This window comes from Pongo abelii, chromosome 2 (assembly GCF_028885655.2).
Source record: "Pongo abelii isolate AG06213 chromosome 2, NHGRI_mPonAbe1-v2.0_pri, whole genome shotgun sequence".
NCBI classification, from domain to species: domain Eukaryota; kingdom Metazoa; phylum Chordata; class Mammalia; order Primates; family Hominidae; genus Pongo; species Pongo abelii.
The window spans coordinates 61,735,529-61,758,003 of NC_085928.1; the positions used below are offsets into that span (position 1 = coordinate 61,735,529).

At 34.9% G+C, this 22,475-nt stretch overlaps 1 protein-coding gene across 6 annotated transcripts in view; it reads left to right on the plus strand.

Annotated features, from left to right (window-relative positions):
• The window catches only part of CADM2 (cell adhesion molecule 2), a 1,121,146-nt gene that overhangs the window by 822,951 nt on the left and 275,720 nt on the right, over nt 1-22,475 (plus strand). For all 6 annotated transcript variants that reach the window (XM_024245141.3, XM_054551669.2, XM_063721866.1 and 3 more), the window contains one exon: nt 19,534-19,683. In XM_024245141.3, the coding sequence (XP_024100909.2) occupies nt 19,534-19,683 (150 nt within the window). The remainder of the gene's footprint in view (nt 1-19,533; nt 19,684-22,475) is intronic.

A 22,475-nucleotide genomic window follows, 5' to 3' on the forward strand; every position in this document is an offset into this window, starting at 1 on the left:
GAAACTCCGTCTCTACTAAAAATACAAAAATTAGCCTGTAATCCCAGCTACTCTGGAGGCTGAGGCAGGAGAATCGCTTGAACCCAGGAGGTGGAGGTTGCAGTGAGCCAAGATCTTGCCGCTATACTGCAGCCTGGGCAACAGCATGAGACTCTGTCTCAAAAAAAAAAAAAAGAAAAAAAGAAAAAGAAAAAAGAAATATATTCCATTTCTTTTGAATCTTTCTTTCTTTCCTTAAATTAATGTATTGCTTAGAGGAGAAAACTTGCCTAGAAACAATACAGAATTTTAGAATACAGAATTTGCACATAGGTAATAAAACCAAGTCTTACAAAAGTCATAGGCACTCCCCTGGGTCAACGTAATCGAGGGTAGGGAGATTAAAGAAGAGAGAAGGAACAGCTACGTTTAATTTAATCAGATTGCATTCTTCCAAAAGTACATTTAAAACTCAACTCAACAAGAATGATATTCAGTAAACAGTGCAACGCTTAAATTTTAAATTATTTTTGTCTTAGAAATTTTTATCAAAACAGGGCCCAATATTAGTACATAAACAAAATGTAAATTTACTCTGGTAATATGAAAGTTGATGACTAGGTAGTTTTTCTATTCATGTAAGAAAAGAAGTAAGAAATAACCAGTTTTCTTACTTCATATATTCAGACACTTTTTTGTTTTTATCTTGAAACAACTAGCATAATCAAGGATTAGATTTATATACTTAAGATAAAACCCTTATGTAAGAACAGCAGAGTTTATAAGATTTAGTTAAGTGAAGTAGCAAATGCACAAAAATAAGCCATTAAAACAGCTTAACAGTCAACTCAAACCACTGATGACCACTATTTATAGATAAGTGTACGCCTTACTTCTCACCAATACTTCTGCTTCTTATTTGGCGTATGTCCAAGTTTCTGCTGTGATAACATTTGCTCCTGGGAGGAGATGAAGGAAAAAGGGTCCATAAGGTTCCCACTGGTCCAGACAGTAGAAACATCTGCTGGATTCATCAGCAGCTTGCTGGCCCAAGTCAGTAGGGAGAGTTGACACTTATCAACCCTGCCATATGAATCCATATTTCCTGTGTCCTGGAGCTACACAAGCTAATTCCAGAAAAAAAACGAAAGAAGTGCATTACATGCCAAAATCTCCTCATTAAATAAGCATTATATATTTTTAAGTAGCTATCATGGTATTATAAATTATGAGTTTGGTACTGATGAAATTCAAACTGTAACAAATAGCAGAGTTTACTGGATTATCTTATCATTAATTTGATTAATGATGAATTCTAGGCATTTAGAACTTTGCTTAGAGATATTTGACCCTCAAACTTGAGAAGTTGGTTATTGTTTCTCTTTGGTGAGAAAATATTTGTCAGAAAAATATGCACCACATTTTTTTTAAAGACGATCATCTTTGTAGGTCACTTTAAGATCAGCTGATCAATGATTTTAACAATGGGACTTGAAATTACAGCCTCAAATGTGAGCTTAATAAATTGTTACTAAATATAACTATTGATCTCTCTCTCTCTCTCTCATGCACACGTGCATGCACGCTATCTCACACAAACTGCACACACACACATTTGTCATTTCAAAAGTAATAGTTGTATTCAAAAGTGTACCTTTATTCCCATCTTGCTCCCAATAACACTTGGAATTCCAGAACACTTGGAATTTCCTGCAGTTGTCCTCTGTATCTTTGGCTAATTCTATTCAATGCCCTTAATTTGAAAAATCTGTAGCTTCCAATGATTTATTTATTAAAGTTTTTAGTAACAACTAAGTCACTGGAAGAACATATGGATCAATTTTTAAAATTATAAGCAGGGGATTGCTATAAAGCAATAAGGCTAATTTTTTTATTATAACTTCTTTGAAAGAGGAATTTTAGTGATGACAATGTAGTTGAAATTTTTTTTAATGGACTGATTTTAGAAATACAACACTCAGTTTATATCTAAATTTGAGCAATAAGAATCAGGTATTATTAATATGACAGTGTAGCTGAGAAGAGAGAAAGAGATCTAAATATATTATCTATCTATCTATCTATCTATCATCTATCTATCTATCTATCTATCTATCTATCATCTATCTACCTATCATAACACACATGTTTGGTTTCACATCTGTTAAAACATATGAGACTAGCCCATTGAAATGAAAATCTATTGTTGCACAAAGTGTACACAGAATTCATGTTGTAACTTATTTAGTTCTAATCTGATATGGATTTTTGCATCTATGTTCATCAGAGATATTAGCCTGTAGTTTTCACTTTTGTGTGTGTGTTTCTGCCTGGTTTTGGTATCAGGGTAATACTGATTTCATAGGATGAGTTTAGAAGTATTCCCTGCTCCTTGATTTTTTGAAATAGTTTAAATAGAATTGGCATTAGTTCTTTAAATATTTGTAGAATTTGGCAGTGAAGACGTCAGGCTCTGGGTTTTTCTACAAGAGACATTTTATTGAGGCTTCTATCTTGTTACTTTTCATTAATCTTTTCAGATTTTGTATTTCTTCATGATTCAATCTTAGTAGGTTGTATGTGTCTAGGAATCTGTCCATTTCTTCTGTGTTTTCCAATTTATTGGCATATAGTTAACATAATAAACTCTAATGATTCTTTGAATTTCTGTAGTATTAGTTGTAATGTATCATTTTTCATCTCTGATTTCATTTACTTGGGTCTTTTTTCTGTTTTCCTCAGTCTGGCTAAAGGTTGGTCAATTTTATCTTTTCAAAAATCCAACTTTACATTTTGTTCATCTTTTATATTTTTTAGTGTCAGATTCATTTATTTCTGCTCTGATCTTTATTATTTCTTTTATGCACTAATTTTGGGTTCAGTTTGTACTTGCATTTCTACTTCTTTAGGAAATAAGACAAATAAGTACAATTTTAAGCATGAATAATGAGACTAATCTGTTATTGGAATTATCAGAATAGCCTGAACCTCAGCAGATATACTATGCAGAAATTTGATTTTGTGTTCATCTGAATATTGTAGTTGCGGTGCCCACTTTGCTAGCATAGTAGCACAATTCTAGGTTTCATGGATACAATAATATCCATGAAACACACCAACTTTTATCCAATACCAAGTTTACCTGAAAGTCATAAGACAGGTGATACAACAGAATGTCAACAGCTAGCAGAGGCCCTGGGACTCCTTGAAATGCTTCTGAAAGTGCGTAATAGCCATTTGTACTAAAGATTAGACTGAGTTAGCATGAGCGACCTCAGCTCAGGGAAACTTCCATCTTTAGAGTCTATTCAAGCATTTTTGTCTTGCTAGTCACACCGGCTATTCGGAATTCTTCCATCAGCTTCCATTTTCTTGTACAACTAAATCTAATCACTACTGATAATTTATTATGCAATGAACAATCTCAACAATAGCATGCAGGCACTTAGCCTAGTACATAGCAACTTCCTCAGTTATCATTTATTTTGGATCCAGTACAAATCTATGAATTATTTGAATTGCAAAGGTGATTCAACCAAGAGGAAACTGCTTAGGAGTTCCAGATACTAGAGGAAAGGTCAATGATTCGTTATTAGCCCTTTCCTCCCAACATTATAGTGAAGTGACCATTGGCTTTGCTGTGAATGTATTTTTTCCAGCTATCATTTTGCAACTATTCTCCAGAATCTGCATTCATAAATTTAAATAATTAAAGATTTTTAAACTTTCACCTTAATCTTTATTCAAGTTTAATACTTTAAATTAAAAACTCTTCATTATAATTTTCTAATGAACAAATTAAAAATGTAGTAATCCCAAAAAAGGATACAAAAAGATAGTATTAATTCTCAGTTTGCTTTATCAGAAGTATAATTCCTTTAGCAGATATATCTGTAGAAATCTATACAAAGTACCAAGTTTCATTTTAATATGTTCCCACAACAGTTTCCACTAAACTCTCATAGGGTAATGTTCCCCTAGATCTAATGTGGCACTACAAAGGGCTTGAACATCAAAGCATGTAAACATGGACAAGATGGGTGAAATCAACATTAATGAAATATTTGTGCATTCAGAAATGATCAAACAGTGGAAAACACATCCTTTTAACCACTGTGTTATTTTACATTGTTTTTAAAAAAGATAGTTTGTTCGTTAGGGAATATTCCAAGTTTATTTCTATGTTACTACATATTGATCAACACTTAAATAATTAAGGTACTATCATTTGAACATAATGTTTGTGTGTTCAAAAATATGTGCCCACCATGTCTAAGGCAGTATCTTATGTCTGTCAGAGAATGAAATATTATGTATATGTATACCTCTGCTATCAAGAGCTTTATGCATGTCTCACATTCATATATCAATGGTTACTTTGGGGACAAAAATTCTGGTTTTGGAAAAGAAAATTATTTCTATGATATTAGTCAAAGGAGAAGTTGTATTTATAAAGTTTATATTTCACAGGGGAAAAACTTAAATTTTGTGTTACTGCATTTTTGTAGTCTGCTGGGAACGTATTCATTTGAAAGCATAGTATTGTTATTCAAAGAAATATATATTTGAAAAAGAAAACTGTTTTAAATATAATATTTACACCCATAGTAGGTTGATTACCAGAAATATTTTCTTTTCTCCCAAATAACTATTGCATTTTATAAGCAAGCAATGAAATAAATCACCAGCATCATTAATAACAAGGAACTTACCAAGCCAATGACATTTTAGAGTGGAAGTAAAGGACATGTTTTTCATCAAAGAGTGAGGAGGATGTGAGCATATGGATAACAATCCTGTTTTATACAAACTCAAGCCAGTAAAAGATGGGTCTCCATTTAATAGGAAGTATTTTGCAGTGTAAAATTTAAAATCACGAAATTTGTCACCTCTACAAATCAATTATCCCAGAATTTAATGGATTCTTTAATATTTTCTCAATGAGGTACTTGGTTGTAAACACAATTTTTACAATGATTCATCTTCAAGGTTAAAAATGCTTGACTTAGGGATCATGATTAAGTCATTCCTTGGTGTCCAAGGGGTATTGGTTCCAGAACCCCTGACTATACCAAAATCCAGGCATACTCAAGTCCCACAGTTGGCTCAGTGGAACCTGCTTATATTAAAAGTTGGCCTTCCATATATGTGGGTTTCTCATCCTGCAAGTACCATATGTTCAGCCTGTATTTGTTTGAAATATATCCCTGTATAAATGATCCTGTGCAGTTCAAACCCATCTTGTTCAAGGGTCAGCGGTAATTAGAAAACAGTATTTTCTGATAATGTAAATGAGTCATATCACTTCTTTCAATGTCTTGCCGTTGCATGTAGAATAAATGTAAGCTCCTGATTATAACCTAACAAGTCCTGCATGATCTGGCCTTGAACTTCTTTTCTGCCTCATCTTGGGCTATACCATTGTTGTCTGTTGTGTGCCAGTCCTATTGATATTTTTCAGTTCTTTCAACAGCTGACCTATTTCCTGCCTCTAGCTCGGGACTTTTGCGTTAGCTGATTTACTTTTTGGAATACTGGCCCTGGTCTCTAACATTCTTGACCTCAGGCTATTTTTAAATGGCTGGCTCTTACTCGCTGTTTAACTAAGTGTTTATTTATCTGTGCTTTTTTGTTTTTACTTTCCTTAGGCTGTTAGTTCTGGGTGGGCAAGAATCATTTCTAGCTGTTCACAGTTGTTTTCCCAACACATACTATGGGAATCCTGTTCTGGTATAAAACATACATTTGTTGAATAAACTAATGTCATTGAGGTATATTTTATCAGTAAAATCCACTAAAAATGTAAAAGCAATTTCAGAAAACATTGTTATATTTATAGTTCATATCAATAATATAAACTGAAATTATACACTATTAAGTGACATATGCATATGTTGGATATCACTTTCTCTTACACATATCTTATAGCTATGCCATTTTGAAATTTCTTATTACATTCTGTAATTTAACGAGTTAGAATCCAAACAGACATCTATGTAGCTATTTTACATAAATAACTATTTAGTGCACCAATGCAATTATTTTAACTTTTTACAGAGAAGAATACAGAAAAAGAATATTAATGTAGAAGCAATTTAGATAATAATCAATATAATTTTATGCTTCCAGAGTATGCATATAACAGGTGCAATCCAAAATAAAAATAATGTGAAAATATACATACAGTAAGTCAAATCACTAGCAACAACAAGTCAGGAAACAATCGATTTGAGTTTGAATAATTTTTTTTTTCATTTGGAATTAGGAAAAACCAACATGAAAACCAGATTGAAGTCCTAGTGTCTTCTCAATTCATGACTTTCCTTATAATATTTATCTTTTTTGGATAGTCATATTTTATATATTCACATATTTGAAAAAATTGTATGTTTGAAATAAGGTTTTTAATGATACTTGCCTTACTTTCTTAGATTTTTGTCATTTCATTTGCTTCTAGAAGTGTTATTAGGAATTTCAATTTTTATTGAACTTATGTAATTTAAAAAATATATTATGATTCAGTATTATTAGTGACTTTCTTTACTATATCAACCTTCTAAGACCTGCTGGATGAAATAAATATATACATATATCATTTCCCTTTTTTGAGCCTCAGATTGAAGTTTTTCCCAGGGACTTCAATTTTAAACAGTTATGTCCCACCCAGTCAATTGCCTCCAGAAAATTGATTATTGTACGCTCAGCACTATATTCCTCACCCTGTCTCCAGAAGAGTCCTACCATCTGTGTGTTCCTTTGCAGGATATTTCCTCCAGTTTGACATCTCAATTTAGAATTTAGTAACATGATTGAGCTTCACTATGAACCAGACTGTGATTGTGGTCATAAATTTCTTTTCTCTGGAAGGCTGCCTCTCAAATGTTCATCAGTTAGCAAGTAAAGCTAGTCAGTTCTAGATCTTTCTCATTCAACCTGAAAATAATATTCTAGAAAGATCAAATAACTTTATGTATACATAATAATTACCATGTAAGCCTGTTTTAAAATCACAGAAATCATTTTAAAACCCTCTTATTCTTTTATATTGCCTTGAGAGACATACAATTTCTTTTCATTTTGAAATTCTTTCCTTTGCTTTGGATTCTTCCACATTACAATATTTGAAGATACATTTGTAGAGGAACAAAAGTAGCCTGGTGAATATAAATGTGAACAACTCATCAAGTTCACTTTTTCCCTGAAAAATCATGTGTTCATTCAATAAACTATGATTTGAATTTTTGAGAAAACAGCGAACATTTTATGGAGTGAATTAAATATGGATAAATTAATAAAAACAAAATATAAAGTCTTTATTTCAAAAATCTATTTTTGTTATAAAGCCATATATTCGTATTTATTCTATTTGACTAATTGCATGGTGTGTAAACAAGTTTGTGTTCATTTTGCATTTTGGCAGGGTAATAAGCAGAAAAGCTAAGAATAGAAAGAATTGACTTTGTACAGATACAAGTCAAAAAAGTGTTGAGAACTTTAAAAATCCGATAATGTTTTAAGACATGCTAAAGCAATGCAGCCACTAGGTAAGAACACAAAGCATCCTTTAAATAAAGTTTCCTAGGATTTTCTAAGTGCTCTCTGAAGTTTGGGATTTTGTAAATTAAGAAAAACTTTAGTGATATGGCTGAGTAAAACAGAACTAATGGGAGAAATTAGAAAAATGCATTTTATGTAGAAATAATAACTGTGCTGGGTATATTATAATAAAGAAAGCTGAGATATCACAATCATGCAAAACATTTTTGAAATGGAGGGGAAGACAATGATGTTATGTTTCACCTACATTACAAATTTCTCCACAGCTGGCTCTGATCCTGATAATCAAGAATTTATTCTAAATATAAGTCCTGTCATAGACACAGCACATGGTAGCTAGTTTTGGTATAATGTTATGTGTTATCTGGGTCACCTACTCACAAGTACTTGTAGGTAAACTAGAAACAATCCAGGGATTATCCCATAAGTTCCCTGGTCTGCTATGAGCGGCCTAGAAAACTATTATCACATTCTGGAAAAAAGAGAGGTGAAATTTCTACAGGAGAATTATAATTCTCTGGGTCAGGAGCTGTGGGAGCCACTGTAAATCTGAAAGAGGCTTTTGTCATGGATCAGAAGCCAACAAAGAACTAGGGCCAAGTTTTGGGTACACAAGAGTTTCTGCTCCCAGAGTTGGTAGCAGAATGGACTGCTCACGATGGCCATAGTGAACACCAGGATTCGGTCTACAGGATTGTAAGGGCTGAACCTGCCAATTTGGCACTGTTACACTCTGATATCAGGAGGCGAAAGCCCTTCCAACCTTTTCTGGCCTTGCAAGACCCACTGCCCGCCAGCTTTGTTTCTTCCCTGCCTTGGTCTGGCAATTGCAATGGAATACAGATCTCCAAAGTATGTCCTGTCTCTATGGAAACTGGCAAGTGGCACCAGACTGATGGCCATGCTCCACAGTGGCTGGGCAGAGTGGTGGCACAGAAGGTGGATACCAGGTGTTGTACTCTAAAAGGCAGGCTGAATTCAAATGGATGAAGTAGAATCAAAGAAAAATAAAATATTATGTGGTTGCCTAGGACAGCAGACAACTTAAAGTCTTTCAGACAAACCTAAAAGCTGCAATAAAATGATTTTTAAAAATGACTACAGAATTCTAAGTATTTGAAAGAACAGAGGGGCATTCCAAAAGTGGAAACATTTTGCACTTAGTTATCAGTCTTAATTTTTCCTCTAATTTCCTATCTCACATGATAGAGCATTCATTGCACTTCTCTGGAGAATTATAAGCCAGCCTTAATGACATTTGTGCTTTTCAGTCCAATAGGCTTTAGAATGCAATATGTGCTTCAGTCCACACAACTACTGAGCCACAACTTTCACATTAGAAGGTTATTTGTTTAGAATGCCTTCAGTAATTTAGTGGAAGTAATAGCATGCTATGTGTGCATTTAGATATATTTTTAGACTCTAATTTAGGCAACAAGAATGATCTTGAACTTTCTAAGACACAGGTTCTTTGTATAAATACCCCTTACCAGTTGATGGAACAGATGACGGAGAGAGAGAGAGGAGGAGAGAGAGAGAGAGAAAGAAAGAAAGAAAGAGAGAGAAAACAAAAAAAGCTGAAAATAGTTGGGAAAAACTTAAAGAATAGTAGGCGAGCATTGTACTTCATTTAAACATGTGTTGCCTCTTTCATCATTTCTTGTTGAGTTTTTTGTTTGTTTGTTTGTTTGTTTTTTGAGATGGAGTCTCACTTTGTCGCCAAGGCTGGAGTGCAGTGGCACGAACTTGGCTCACTGCAAGCTCCACCTCCCGGGTTCACGCCATTCTCCTGCCTCAGCCTCCCGAGTAGCTGGGACTACAGGCGCCCTCCACCACACCCGGCTAATTTTTTCTAGTTTTTAGTAGATACAGGGTTTCACCATGTTAGCCCGGATGATCTCGATCTCCTGACCTCATGATACGCCCACCTCGGCCTCCCAAAGTGCTGGGACTACAGGCATGAGCCACCGCGCCGGCCAGTTGAGTGTTATGTTTAAGAACTGTTAACTTATTTTGTATCTCCTGATCCATTTAGCATTTGTGTTTTCACAACAAAGATATAAGAGGACCTTAATATAAGAACAGTATTTTTGTTAAATGAAGTTCTTGAGAGAACACAAAAATATTTTAAAAACAACCAAAACATGATGTATGCTATTTGATTCAGGTGTCTATGTCTCTGTTGAATTAATTAATTTTGTAGATTAACTTGACAGTTTTCACTAAGGACAAATATATGTCAAAATGAAGGGTCAAAATACTTGGTATTGTTTATCTCATGAGACTTTCATAGTTTATTATTGAAAAATTGTGTCTTAAATACTCTTAATGTCTTGTTTTTTGTTTGTTCCTCTTCACTGTTTTAAATCTGGTTCTTCCTTTGAAAAAGTTTTGCTCATTTTTAGGAACTAAAAAATAGTGAGAAGACTTAATTTCCTCTTAAATAGCTCACAAAATTTGATCATTAACCCTTCAAAACTAGCAACTAACTCACTTCCTCTCAAACGTGCAAAGCCTCAACCTCTGCCTGTCTGTCTAGGTATATCTTGAGTGATTATTGCTCTTAGAGAGCAAGCACTCATGTGCAGTGTGCACTGATCCACTGCTATGGCCATATTTAATCTTTAGCACAGGAAGAGAGATAGAGAAAACCATTGCCACCACTCATCATCCAATCAAGAGATAGCAAGGCTTGAATGATGTTATTTTCGAAAGCAGAGTGATGCTTTGGGATCAATGTTAAAACATGCATCATCCTAGTCTCTTTCAACAATACTTATTTCAAAGATCTCCTTTTACTACTTCGCTTATTGCTTTTATGCTCTAAGGTCACATCATAGCCTATCACAGAGGTAAGAGTGGCCATAATCTTAGAATTTTCTTCTTTATGTCCTATGTGATAGTGTGCTGGATTCTTGGTGGTTAGACAGTGAAGGCACGACGAAACATTTGAGGGAGGGACAGCTCTTAACTAACTGAGGTCAACAGGAGTCAAGACTCAGTTCTCTTGATTCTGAGCTTGTTAATTCCTAATGTATTCAAAAAAAGTTTGACCATTCTTTCTCTAAGTATATGACAGATGGCAACACTGAAGGAATAATGGCAACTACTCAGTCTGCTATTTAAAGACAGGACCAGGAGAGTTATTTTTTCAGGATATTGAATTATTGCTCTTCATTGAAATGTATTTCATGGCAATAAATTAAGAACATTGTTTCTGCATAACTCCTGAAACTAACTTAAATGGTTTTCAACCACTGGTGTTAGTTAAAGAGAACTAAACTTGGCAGCCAAAGAAAAACTAGCAATTCAAGATCACTGTTCACAGAGTAGAGGAAAAAAGGAAGCCTATTTGAAGGATTTTTATTGGAAGAATTGTGGGTGCGAATGGGGAAAAAGCTAAAAATATGCACAGAAGCACCAAAAAGAGATATCAAGGATGGGTTTCAGAGGTGTGCTGTAAATGTTTAACAACATGCTCTATGGAGAAAATCATTGAGTTCTGGTGTTTGCCAACTTCCCTAGTAAAAATACACCCTCTGTGGTCAGTTTCAAGCTGCCAACCTATGTCACTGAGCATGAATTGAGACGAGTTGCACCTACTTGATGCTCTGGAGCTGGTGTGAGCCAGCTCTAGAATATTAAGCTTTGACTTGGATTTCTAATGTTCATTCACTTATTAAAAATAGGTGTAAAAAGTCTAAATGCATCTTTGACATGTTTGACTATAAACTATGTTTTGCTTTTATCACAGTTGTTTAGTCAGAATTGAATTTACCTTATTTTCCTAGCCGCTGAAAAGCCTCTATTAAAATGGATGTTGATGCAAGATAAATTGGACAAGGAAGAGAAGGTAAAATACTTTCAGAATCACAGAAGTGCATCTACCTAAAAAGGCTTAGGTAGGGCTTATACTTCATATTCAAAAAATGTTAATTATATGCCTATTTTTCCCTTTAAGGTGCATAAATATGGCACAGTCCTATCATTTCAGGTCTTATTTTAGGGTTTTAATAGTCAGATATATCTGTTCTGGATCACCATCTGTTTTATCTTCATACATATAATCCTTATGTATTTTACTTATAATTTTAAAAAGTCTTAAGATGTGATACTAATAGATCTTTAAGGTTTTTATGATTTAAATTTTCCACATATTTTCTCAGTGAAGAATTAGTCTTTCTTTTTGGCCTTCCATCTTGACAATGAACAAATGCATGAGACTTAAGTTACCTTGGTCAGTCTACTGTCAAAATGGCCCCTGCAAATGCCAGCCATTGTTTTAAGATGGTGCATTTACTTTAGATGATGAACACCTTTTGAGAGCTTCTATCTACTAAACAATACGGTAAACAGTGTAGCTGATTAAAAGATAAGTAAGATGTCCCTGTTACTATAACCTTAATGAGATTAGAATCAAGTAAGGGAGAGAGATATTTACACGAATGATAAGAGGAAGTAAACACTAGAAGGAGAGGAAGAAAATAATAAATGTAACTCGCTTGGAAAAGTAGCCAGCTTCTAAGATTCCCAACTGAAAGTTTTGTTTCTTTTAAATCCTGTCATATGCTTGTTTGATAAGAATGACTCCTCTGAAATCTAGGATGGTGGTGAGCTTAGCCAGACCCAGTATTATTTTAAAATAAGGTCTCGATGATATGACCAATGTATGTTAAAAATCCTTGTAGATGGTAAACAAGATCCATACTGTACCATCTGGGCTGTCTTCTTCCTGGTCATTACACTCTCTCCTAAAGTATCTAATTACTTTGCAGACTCCTTAGTAAGCTTCTCTTTCTTTACCCATCCTTCAAATGTTGATTCATACAAAGCAAGGCACATAGTAGGTTCTCTATATAGTAGGTCATGTATGTAATTATTGAATTAAGGCCAAGATTTTTAAATTTTAAAAAATGTATTTTAATTGACAAATAATAATTTTGCATGTTTTTGGAGTACAATGTGATTTTTTGATCTATGCAAACATTACAAAAATATTCCATCAAGCTAATTAGCATATTCATCACCTCACCAACTTAACCATTACTTTTGTGGTAAGAACATTAAAAATCTATTATTTTGGCAATTCTGAAATACACAATATATTATTATTAATTATGGTTACCTGGTAGCATACTAATTTTGTTAATTTGAAAAATTGGTAACTTCTTTGGAAAGACTCTAAGATTGAACGGAGACCTTGAACCATGAAGAGTTAAAAGATAAAAGTAGCAGCTAACTCATGCTCTCTTCAGGTTAAAATCAGAAGTAAAAGGCAATTCATAGCTTTGAGACTTTTGACTATCTACAACAAAGCTTTTGAATTGATTTTGGAAACCACATATCCCAAGGGCATTTAGGATTAGGAGATTCTCTACAGAAGCTTGCTCTGTATTGGGAAAAACTAAGTTATTTGACTGCAGGGATTTTAGGCTGCGGGTCCTGGGGAACTGAAGTCATACTTCAAAGTCAGAATACACGTGGGGAGTAGATGGAGGGAAGCTATTCTAATCTCCAAACTGGAAGAACAAGGTATAGGTAAACTAGTGTATATTAAATATCTGGCATGTAGAGGACTCTAACAAACATTAGTTTCTTTCTTCTATGGGCCAGTAAGAAAAAATAAATTATAAAAGTAAGGTATCAATAAGAAGATATTTAGGAACAGTTAGTTATCAAAAATACATTATCAAGAGGTAAGATATTTAAGAACAGTTAGTATTGACATCTTAAATTTCCAGTTTAAAGTTTCAAATGATGACTCATTTGTTTTCATTGTTGTCTAATTTACATTTAAACAAACAGGGATAAAGCCTTTGTGAATAGATAAGAATAAAAATGTTGAACTTTCAGAACAAACTCCAAATGGTTCATTGACTTTGTTTCACCATGGAAAAATCACTTCACCTCCCAGTGTCAGTTTGCCCATCTGTGAAATGAGAAGGATGATATTTTCTTATGGGAATGTTTTGAAAATTGTTTTGTAAATGTAGTGGATGAGATTTTCGCAAGCATCACTGCTCTTTTTCCACTTCTTTAAAGAAGCAAACAGTCTTATTTATGTACTGGTTGATCTTCAAAATGTCATCTGGGCTGAACTATGTATATTTTTATTAGCAGTTGCGTGCTTTTTATTGCTTAAAGAATAACTCCCTGATTGCTCAATTTATGCATCATATCAATATCAGGGACCCAAGAAAAGTGTTTTGAAACCATTTGGAGCTTCATATTTGTGAGCTCCTAATCTCTGGTAATTATTTCTTCTTTCTGTTTTACTTCATGTTTTCTCTGATGTGATTTTTTGCCTCACCTCACTTCACAAGATTGATAGTTCTCCATGTCACCTTGCTAGAGGTCACCTCTGAGCTGAAGGCAAAACACATCCCACTCTGGCTTCTGTTGACTTTCAAGTCAACTATCAAGGAATTTATTCCAGACATTTTCTAACCTCAATTCAAAAACTCCACCCTAAAAATTACAGGGCGATGGCAACTCTGAGAGGTTGGCATTGAGGAGACAAAGCTTCTGATATCAGAGTTTTTACTTGATAGGCTTAATTTTGTAAGGTGGTCACGAACCTCTATGCTTGTGTCATTTAGGTCTGGAAAGAAATTTTTCCCTTCAGAATCTTCATGTTCTCTTATGGTGCCAATCAACAGGATTCTGGGTAATAAGATTCTTTTTTTTTTTTTTTTTCCGTGGGGGAACAGCACTTATCAAGCATTTTATTTATTGAACCACAAATGGCCTGTATTTGCACAATAAGAAAATTACCTGTCTGGCCAGTTGTGGTGGCTCATGCCTGTAATCCCAGCACTTTAAGAGGCTGAGATGGGCGTATCACGAGGTCAAGAGATAAGACCATCCTGGCCAACATGGTGAAACCCCGTCTCTACTAAAAATGCAAAAATTAACTGGGTGTGGTGGCACGCACCTGTAGTTCCAGCTACTCGGGAGGCTGAGGCAAGAGAATCACTTGAACCCGGGAGGCAGAGGTTGCAGTGAGCCGAGATTATGCCACTGCACTCCAGCCTGGCAAGAGAGCAAGAATCCGTTTAAAAAAAAAAAAGAAAAAGAAAAAGAAAAGAAAATTACCTGTCCAAAGCAGAAGTGCCCAGTTTTAGGAAAATCTTTTTGTTACATAGCATTAAACATTCTCTTCTATAAAGTTAGGTGGAAACTTGTTATTTTTTGGATAGAAACCATCTGAGTTTTAGAACTTTGTAATTTTTTTTTAACTTCAATTCTGGGATACAGGTGCAGAACGTGCAAGTTTGTTACATAGATATACATGTGCCATGGTGGTTTGCTGCACCTATCAACCCATCATCTACATTAAGTATTTCTCCAAATGCTATCCCTCCCCTTACCCCCCTACCCCAACAAGCCCTGGTGTGTGATGTTCCTCTCCTTGTATCCATACATATGTTCCATTGTTCAGCTCCCACTTATGAGTGAGAACATGTGGTGTTTGGTTTTGTGTTTCTCTGTTAGTTTGCTGAGAATGACGGTTTCCAGATTCATCCATATCCCTGCAAAGGACATGAACTCATCCTTTTTTATGGCTGCATAGTATTCCATGGTGTATATGTGCCACATTTTCTTTATCCAGTCTAACATTGATGGGCATTTGGGTTGGTTCCAAGTCTTTGCTATTGTGAATACAGCTGCAGTAAACATGCATGTGCATGTGTCTTTATAGCAGAATGATTTATAGTCCTTTGGGTATATACCCAGTAATGGGATTGCTGGGTCAAATGGTATTTCTAGTTCTAGATCCTTGAGGAATTACCACACTGCCTTCCTCAATGGTTGAGCTAATTTCTACTCCAACCAACAGTGTAAAAGCGTGCCTGTATCTCCACATCCTTTCCAGCATCTGTTGTTTCCTGACTTTTTAATGATTGCCATTCTAACAGACGTGAGATAGTATCTCATTGTGGTTTTGATTTGCATTTCTCTAATGACCAGTGATGATGAACTTTTTTCTTCATATGTTTATTGGATGCATAAATGTCTTCTTTTGAGAAGTGTCTGTTCATATCCTTTGCCCACTTTTTGATGGGTTTTTTTTTTTCGTAAATTTCTTTAAGTTCCTTGTAGATTCAGGATATTAGACCTTTGTCAGATGGATAGATTGCAAAAATTTTCTCCCACTCCATAGGTTGCCTATTCACTCTGATGATAGTTTCTTTCTCTGTGTAGAAGTTCTTTAGTTTAAGTAGATCCCATTTGTTAATTTTGGCTTTTGTTGCAATTGCTTTGTTGTGTTAGTCATGAAGTCTTTGCCCATGCCTATGTCCTGAATGATATTGTCTAGGTTTTCATCTAGGGTGTTTACGGTTTCAGGTCTTAATGTTTAAATCTTTAATCCATCTTGAGTTAATTTTTGTATAAGGTGTAAGGAAGGGGTCCAGTTTCAGTTTTCTGCATATGGCTAGCCAGTTTTCCCAACACCATTTATTAAATAGGGAATCCTTTCCCCATTGCTTGTTTTTGTCACGTTTGTCAAAGATCAGATGGTTGTAGATGTGTGGCATTATTTCTGAGGCCTCTGTTCTTTTCCATTGCTCTATATTTCTGTTTTGGTGCCAGTACCATGCTGTTTTGGTTACTGTAGCCTTGTAGTATAGTTTTAAGTCAGTTAGCGTGATGCCTCCAGCTTTGTTCTTTTTGCTTAGGATTGTCTTGGCTATATGGGCTCTTTTTTGGTTCCATATGAAATTTAAAGTAGTTTTTTTTTCTAATTCTGTGAAGAAAGTCAATGGTAGCTTGATGGGGATAGCATTGAATCTATAAATTACTTTGGGCAGTATGGCCATTTTCACAATATTGATTCTTCCTATCCATGAGCATGGAATGTTTTTCCATTTGTTTGTGTCCCCTCTTATTTCTTTGAGCAGTGGTTTGTAGTTCTCTTTGAAGAGGTCCTTCACATCCCTTGTAAGTTGTATTTCTAGGTGTTTTATTCTCTTTGTAGCAATTGTGAATGGGAGTTTGCTCATTATTTGGCTCTCTGTTTGTCTATTATTGTGTGTAGGAATGCCTGTGATTTTTGCACATTGATTTTGTATCCTGAGACTTTGTTGAAGTTGCTTATCAGCTTAAGGAGTTTTTGGGCTTAGACAATGGGGTGTTCTAAATATACAATCATGTCATCTGCAAACAGAGATAATTTGACTTTTTCTTTTCCTATTTGAATACCCTTTATTTCTTTCTCTTGCCTGATTGTTCTGGCTAGAACTTCCAATACTATGTTGAATAGGAGTGGTGAAAGAGGCCATCCTTGTCTTGTGCCAGTTTTCAAAGGGAATGCTTCCAGCTTTTGCCCATTCATTATGATATTGGCTGTGGGTTTGCCATAAGAAGCTCTTATTATTTTGAAATACGTTCCATCAATACCTAGTTTATTGAGTGTTTTTAGCATGAAGGGTGTTGAATTTCGTTGAAGGCCTTTTCTGCATCTGTTGAGATAATCATGTGGTTTTTGTCATTGGTTCTGTTTATGTGATGGATTATATTTATTGATTTGAGTATGTTGAACCAGCCTTGCGTCCCAAGGATGAAATGACTTGATCGTGGTGGATAAGCTTTTTAATGTGCTGCTGGATTTTGCTGGTGGTCCACTCCAGACCCTGTTTTCCTGGGTATTACCAGCGGAGGCTGCAGAACAGCAAAGATTGCTGCCTGCTCCTTCCTCTGGAAGCTTCATCCCAGAGGGGTACCTGCCAGATGCCAGCTGGAGCTCTCCTGTATGAGGTGTCTGTCAACCACTGCTGGGAGGTGTCTCCACCTCAGGAGGCATGGGTATCAGGGACCCACTTGAGGAGGCAATCTGTCCCTTAGCAGAGTTCGAGCACTGTGCTGGGAGACCCGCTGCTCTCTTCAGAGCTAGCAGGCAGGAGCATTTAAGTCTGTTGAAGCTGCACCCACAGCCGTCCCTTTCCCCAAGCGCTCTGTCCCAGGAAGATGGAAGTTTTATCTATAAGCCCCTGACTACGGCTGCTGCCTTTCTTTTAGGGATGTCCTGCTCAGAGAGGAGGAATCTAGAGAGGCAGTCTGGAAACAGAGGATTTTTGTCACTGCAGTGGGCTCCACCTGGTCTGAACTTCCTGGAGGCTTTGTTTATATTATGAGGGGAAAACTGCCTACTCAAGCCTCAGTAATGGCAGACACCCCTCTCTCTACGAAGCTTGAGTATCCCAGGTTGACTTCAGACTGCTCTGCTGGCAATGAGAATTTCTAGCCAGTGGATTTTAGCTTGCTGGGCTCCCTGGGGGTGGGATCCACTGAGCAAGACCACTTGGCTCCCTGGCTTCAGCCCCCTTTCCATTGGAGTGAACAGTTCTGTCTTGCTGGAGTTCCAGGCACCACTGGGACACCCAAACAAACAAACAAACAAACAAAAAACAACTCCTGCAGCTAGCTCAGTGTCTGCCCAAATGGCCGCCCAGTTTTGTGCTTGAGACTTCGGGCCCTTGTGGTATAGGCACCTGAGGGAATCTCCTGGTCTGTGGGTTGCAAAGACCATGGGAAAAGCATAGTATCTGGGCCAGATAGCACCATCCCTCACAGCACAGGACCTCGCAGCTTCTCTTGTCTAGGGGAGGGAGTTCCCTGACCCATTGCACTTCCTGGGTGAGGTGACACCCCACCCTACTTCTGCTTGCCCTCCATGGGCTGCACCCACTGTCTAACCAGTCCCAATGAGATGAACTGGGTACCTCGGTTGGAAATGCAGAAATCACCCACCTTCTGCCTTGGTCTCACTGGGAGATGCAGACCGGAGCTGTTCCTATTTGGCCATCTGGCCCGGGAATCCCCGGTAATAAGATTCTTATGCCAATAGTTCCAGCATAACCTCAAGTGGTGCTTGTAGTAATTATCGAATCATTACAAAACTAAAGAAGAAAAAGGAAATATATTTCATGGATGTGATTAAGTCATTATAGTGTTCTTGCATATGTAAATTATCCTTGACTTAATGAACTACCTTGCTTACATAATAATATTTTAACCTGGTTCTAGAAAGTCATTCTTACCCATGTCAATCATGGTTATCAGACTTAGCAGAGTTTATCTTCAGATCATCTTGCTGAAGAGAAATTTATGTATTATGTATCCGTGTGCATAAATTTTGTTTAAACTATTAGAAGTGCACTTATTAAGTAAATTTATTTCATGAATTACTTTAACAAATTAGTAAAATGCTTAGGAAGAGCAAAACCTTGATTACATACTGATGATATCCAAATTAACAAGGGTCATTTAAAAATACGTATTTTTCTGATTATAAAAGAACTATGTATTACATGGAGAAAATCGAGAAACTACAGAAAGGAACAAAGGAGAGTATTAACCTGTATCACCTAGGATTAATAATTTAAAATTTGAATGGATATTCTACACTTTTTAAAGAGTACTCCCACTGTTTTACACAATGCATTTTGTATTTCTAAAAAGAGCTAAATCTACAAGAAAACCTAGTTAAGTGAGATTCTTTTTTTATTTCCTTTATCAGAAATTGAATCTAAAGTTTGAGTATCCATATTTCAAAAACTTTATTCAGGATTATAAAAGCTACCAGGGAAATATTTTATGTTTCCTCTACAGTTTTAGAGAGTTCAACTCATCCAAAATTATTTCAGTGCTTTATCTTCAACAATGACCAAGTTTAGTACCATATTAGCTAATGCAAAGCCTAGGGAAAGTAATAATTATAATATTACCATTTGAATATAAATCTTTATGTATGCCTAGGACAAAAAAAGTTTCCTAGAACATGTAGGGAGTACAAAGGAGTCTTAATTATATGTCACTGCTGTTGTTCTCTGAGGATTTTCAATTATTTTTCTGTCTTTTGTAATATATAGTTTTGTTGTTGTTTGGTTGTTTTAAATTTTATTTTGCATGAGAAGTTAAGGCCAGTGGAGATCTTGGGCAGTTAATCATTTTATGACTTTCGTTTAATCAACATTTTCTTTAATCCCCTTTTAGGCAGCCAAGGGCAGTTTCCACTAACACAGAATGTAACCGTTATTGAAGGCGGAACTGCAATTTTGACCTGCAGGGTTGATCAAAATGATAACACCTCCCTCCAGTGGTCAAATCCAGCTCAACAGACTCTGTACTTTGACGACAAGAAAGGTGAATACATTTTCTTTCTAATGTTTTAATCGTATTCTAAATATCCTAATTACAATAAATTTATTTTTCTGAGATGATTCAAATTATTCCTTTTGATTACCAAACTGCTGCTGCTTGTATTTAAACTTGTTAAATATTAAATACTTTAGTTTGCAAGTCATAAACACCAAAGATAACCTATGTCAACTTTTTAATAAAATAAACACTCATAATTCTCTTTCAAAAATAGTTTTATGCCTTCTCTTAACAACCATTTCCTGTCTAGGTACCATATTTTCTCACTCTTGTAGCTATGTTGTGTATAGTTTGAGTTTTTTTCTTTCTCCTGATAATATAATATTATTTTTATGAAAATTAGGTTTATATATTTGGAAGATGCAATATGATTTTGGAAAGTTTAATGATTTTATTTTCATGAATTTGCTCTGAAAGTAAGAATTGTAAAAATGATTCACATAATGTTGAAGTATTTCATGTTTCCAAAATAAACTGAAATTAAGAAAGAAGCTGTATTTTTTAAAGTTGAATTGGACTTCATTAACTAATTTCAGCTTCTTACTGGATAATAGATTTTGATTAATCATTCTAGAGAAAAAAGGAAATTCATGTTATATAATTCAAGCAAACAACTAAAAATGCACACAAATGTCTAAGCCGTCATCCATTATTAAATGAAAAAGTGAATCCATAACTGTAATGAAAATATGAGACTGTTGCTTAAGATACATGTAGATTATATAGGATATAAATAACTATTTATATATTAGGTATTCTTATTCTTAAAATTAGCTATTAGTCTTAATATATTTTTTAATGAATCTGCATAGGTAATAGTAAGATAACTTCAAATCAGTTCCATTTAAACAATTAAAATATCACATACAGTCTAATAAATGTGCTCAAGTCCATCTTTAATATGTATTCATTGTATTTTGTTCATTGTTACAATTTTTCTTCTTTGATGTCCTCTAGATTTAAAATGAAATCTTTAGTTTGTTTTAAATATTAAATATATAATGGACTGATGAAATATCTAATTCATTTATTTGATAAAAATTTATTGAGAGTCCCTTTGTACCAGGCATTAAAATTAGGGAGCAGAAAGTTCATAGTATCTGCCTTTTTAGGGAATACAGTGTAGTGGAGGAGACAGACAATAAAGAAACATGCAAATGAAATACATTATATAGTACATTACATATAAGTGCTATGCAGAAAAGTGAACCAGGGATAAAGGAAGTGTTAGGGTCCTCCAGGGAGACAAAACGAATAAATAGATAGATAGATAGATAGATAGATAGATCAATTGACCGATATTTATTTTAATAAATTGGCTCAAACAATTCTGGGGTCTGGCAAGTTTGAAAAATGCAGGGAAGGCTGGTAGGCTGGAGACCCAAAGAGATTCTGCTGCAGCTCATGTCCAGAGGCAGTGTCAGGGAGAATTTCTTCTTCCTTAGGGTACTTAGAGGACTTCAGACTTTCTCATAAGGCCTTCCACTGATTGAGTGTGTCCTATCCACATTATGGAGAATAATCTTCTTTACTCAAAGTCTACTAATTTAAATGTTAAACTCATCTAAAAAAATACCTTCACAGAAACATCTAGATGATTGTTTAACCGAACATCTGGGAACAGTGGCCCAGTCATATTGACATTTAATATAAAATTATTGACATATTGACAGTTAATATAAAATTTACTGTCACGGAGGGATAATACCTAATACTCAAGTAGAACTTTATTATTTAGAAAGAGATTTAATTTACAGTTTTAGTTTTCTTTCCAACAAATGAAGTTCTATTAGTTAAAAAAATTAAATGCATACACAAGTCACTCACAGAGATTAAACAATCTCTTTTTGCTTTTCGTATATATTGATTACAAATATTAGTAAATAAATATTTAAAGTGTATGCTCAAATATAAGGTGGTGCCAATTTTCAGGACATATCTCATTTGCTTAAAACTATGATGCAAAAGAAAATGTTCTAGAAAAAAACAGACTTTTAGAAATGTTCATTAAACAACTAAATATATTATTATACTGTTTAATTTGTCAACTTGATTATACATAGACATTTAAAGTCATATGGAAAAATATTAATTTATAAATATTACTTTTTTCCATCCCTGTGTTTAATGAAGCAATCTTGCTTATTAGCAGTTTTTGAAAGCATAGCACACTATCAACAACAAATTTGTCCCAAGCAGCAACTATAAACTTTTATAACACTAGAACATTTTTTGTTGTTGCTCATTCATCCCACAGGTGTATAATGACAATCCCCACTTCATAACAACTCTTGTACTGCTTTTTAAGGAGGTTTTTGAGAGTCATGTTTACAGTGACATCTCCAATTGTGAGATCAAATCCTCAGGCACAAAGACAAAATCTATATGAAATGCCCTTGCCTCCGCTTTTAGTGATTCTATAAGTTATCCTCTAAAAAGCATCTAAAACTAGAAAACTAGAATCGATTTGGGATATTTCAAGCTAATATATCTTTCCTGGAGAAAACAGAGAGCAACTTGCCGTAAAAGATTTGCAAAGATTTGAATATAAGGCAACCTCCTCTTTTCTGAGGGATAATTATGAGGAGAAAAAAAGTCATGCCATATTTGGGAAATATGGTAATATATTCCTGCATCTTTACACTGCCTTGAAATAATAAATACACCATTTCTATGAATTGTTGAAGTATGCACTTTTTTGTTTTGTTTTGTTTTGGGACAGGGTCTCATTTTGTTGCTCAGGGAGTTCAGTGGCACGATCTTGGCTCACTGCATCC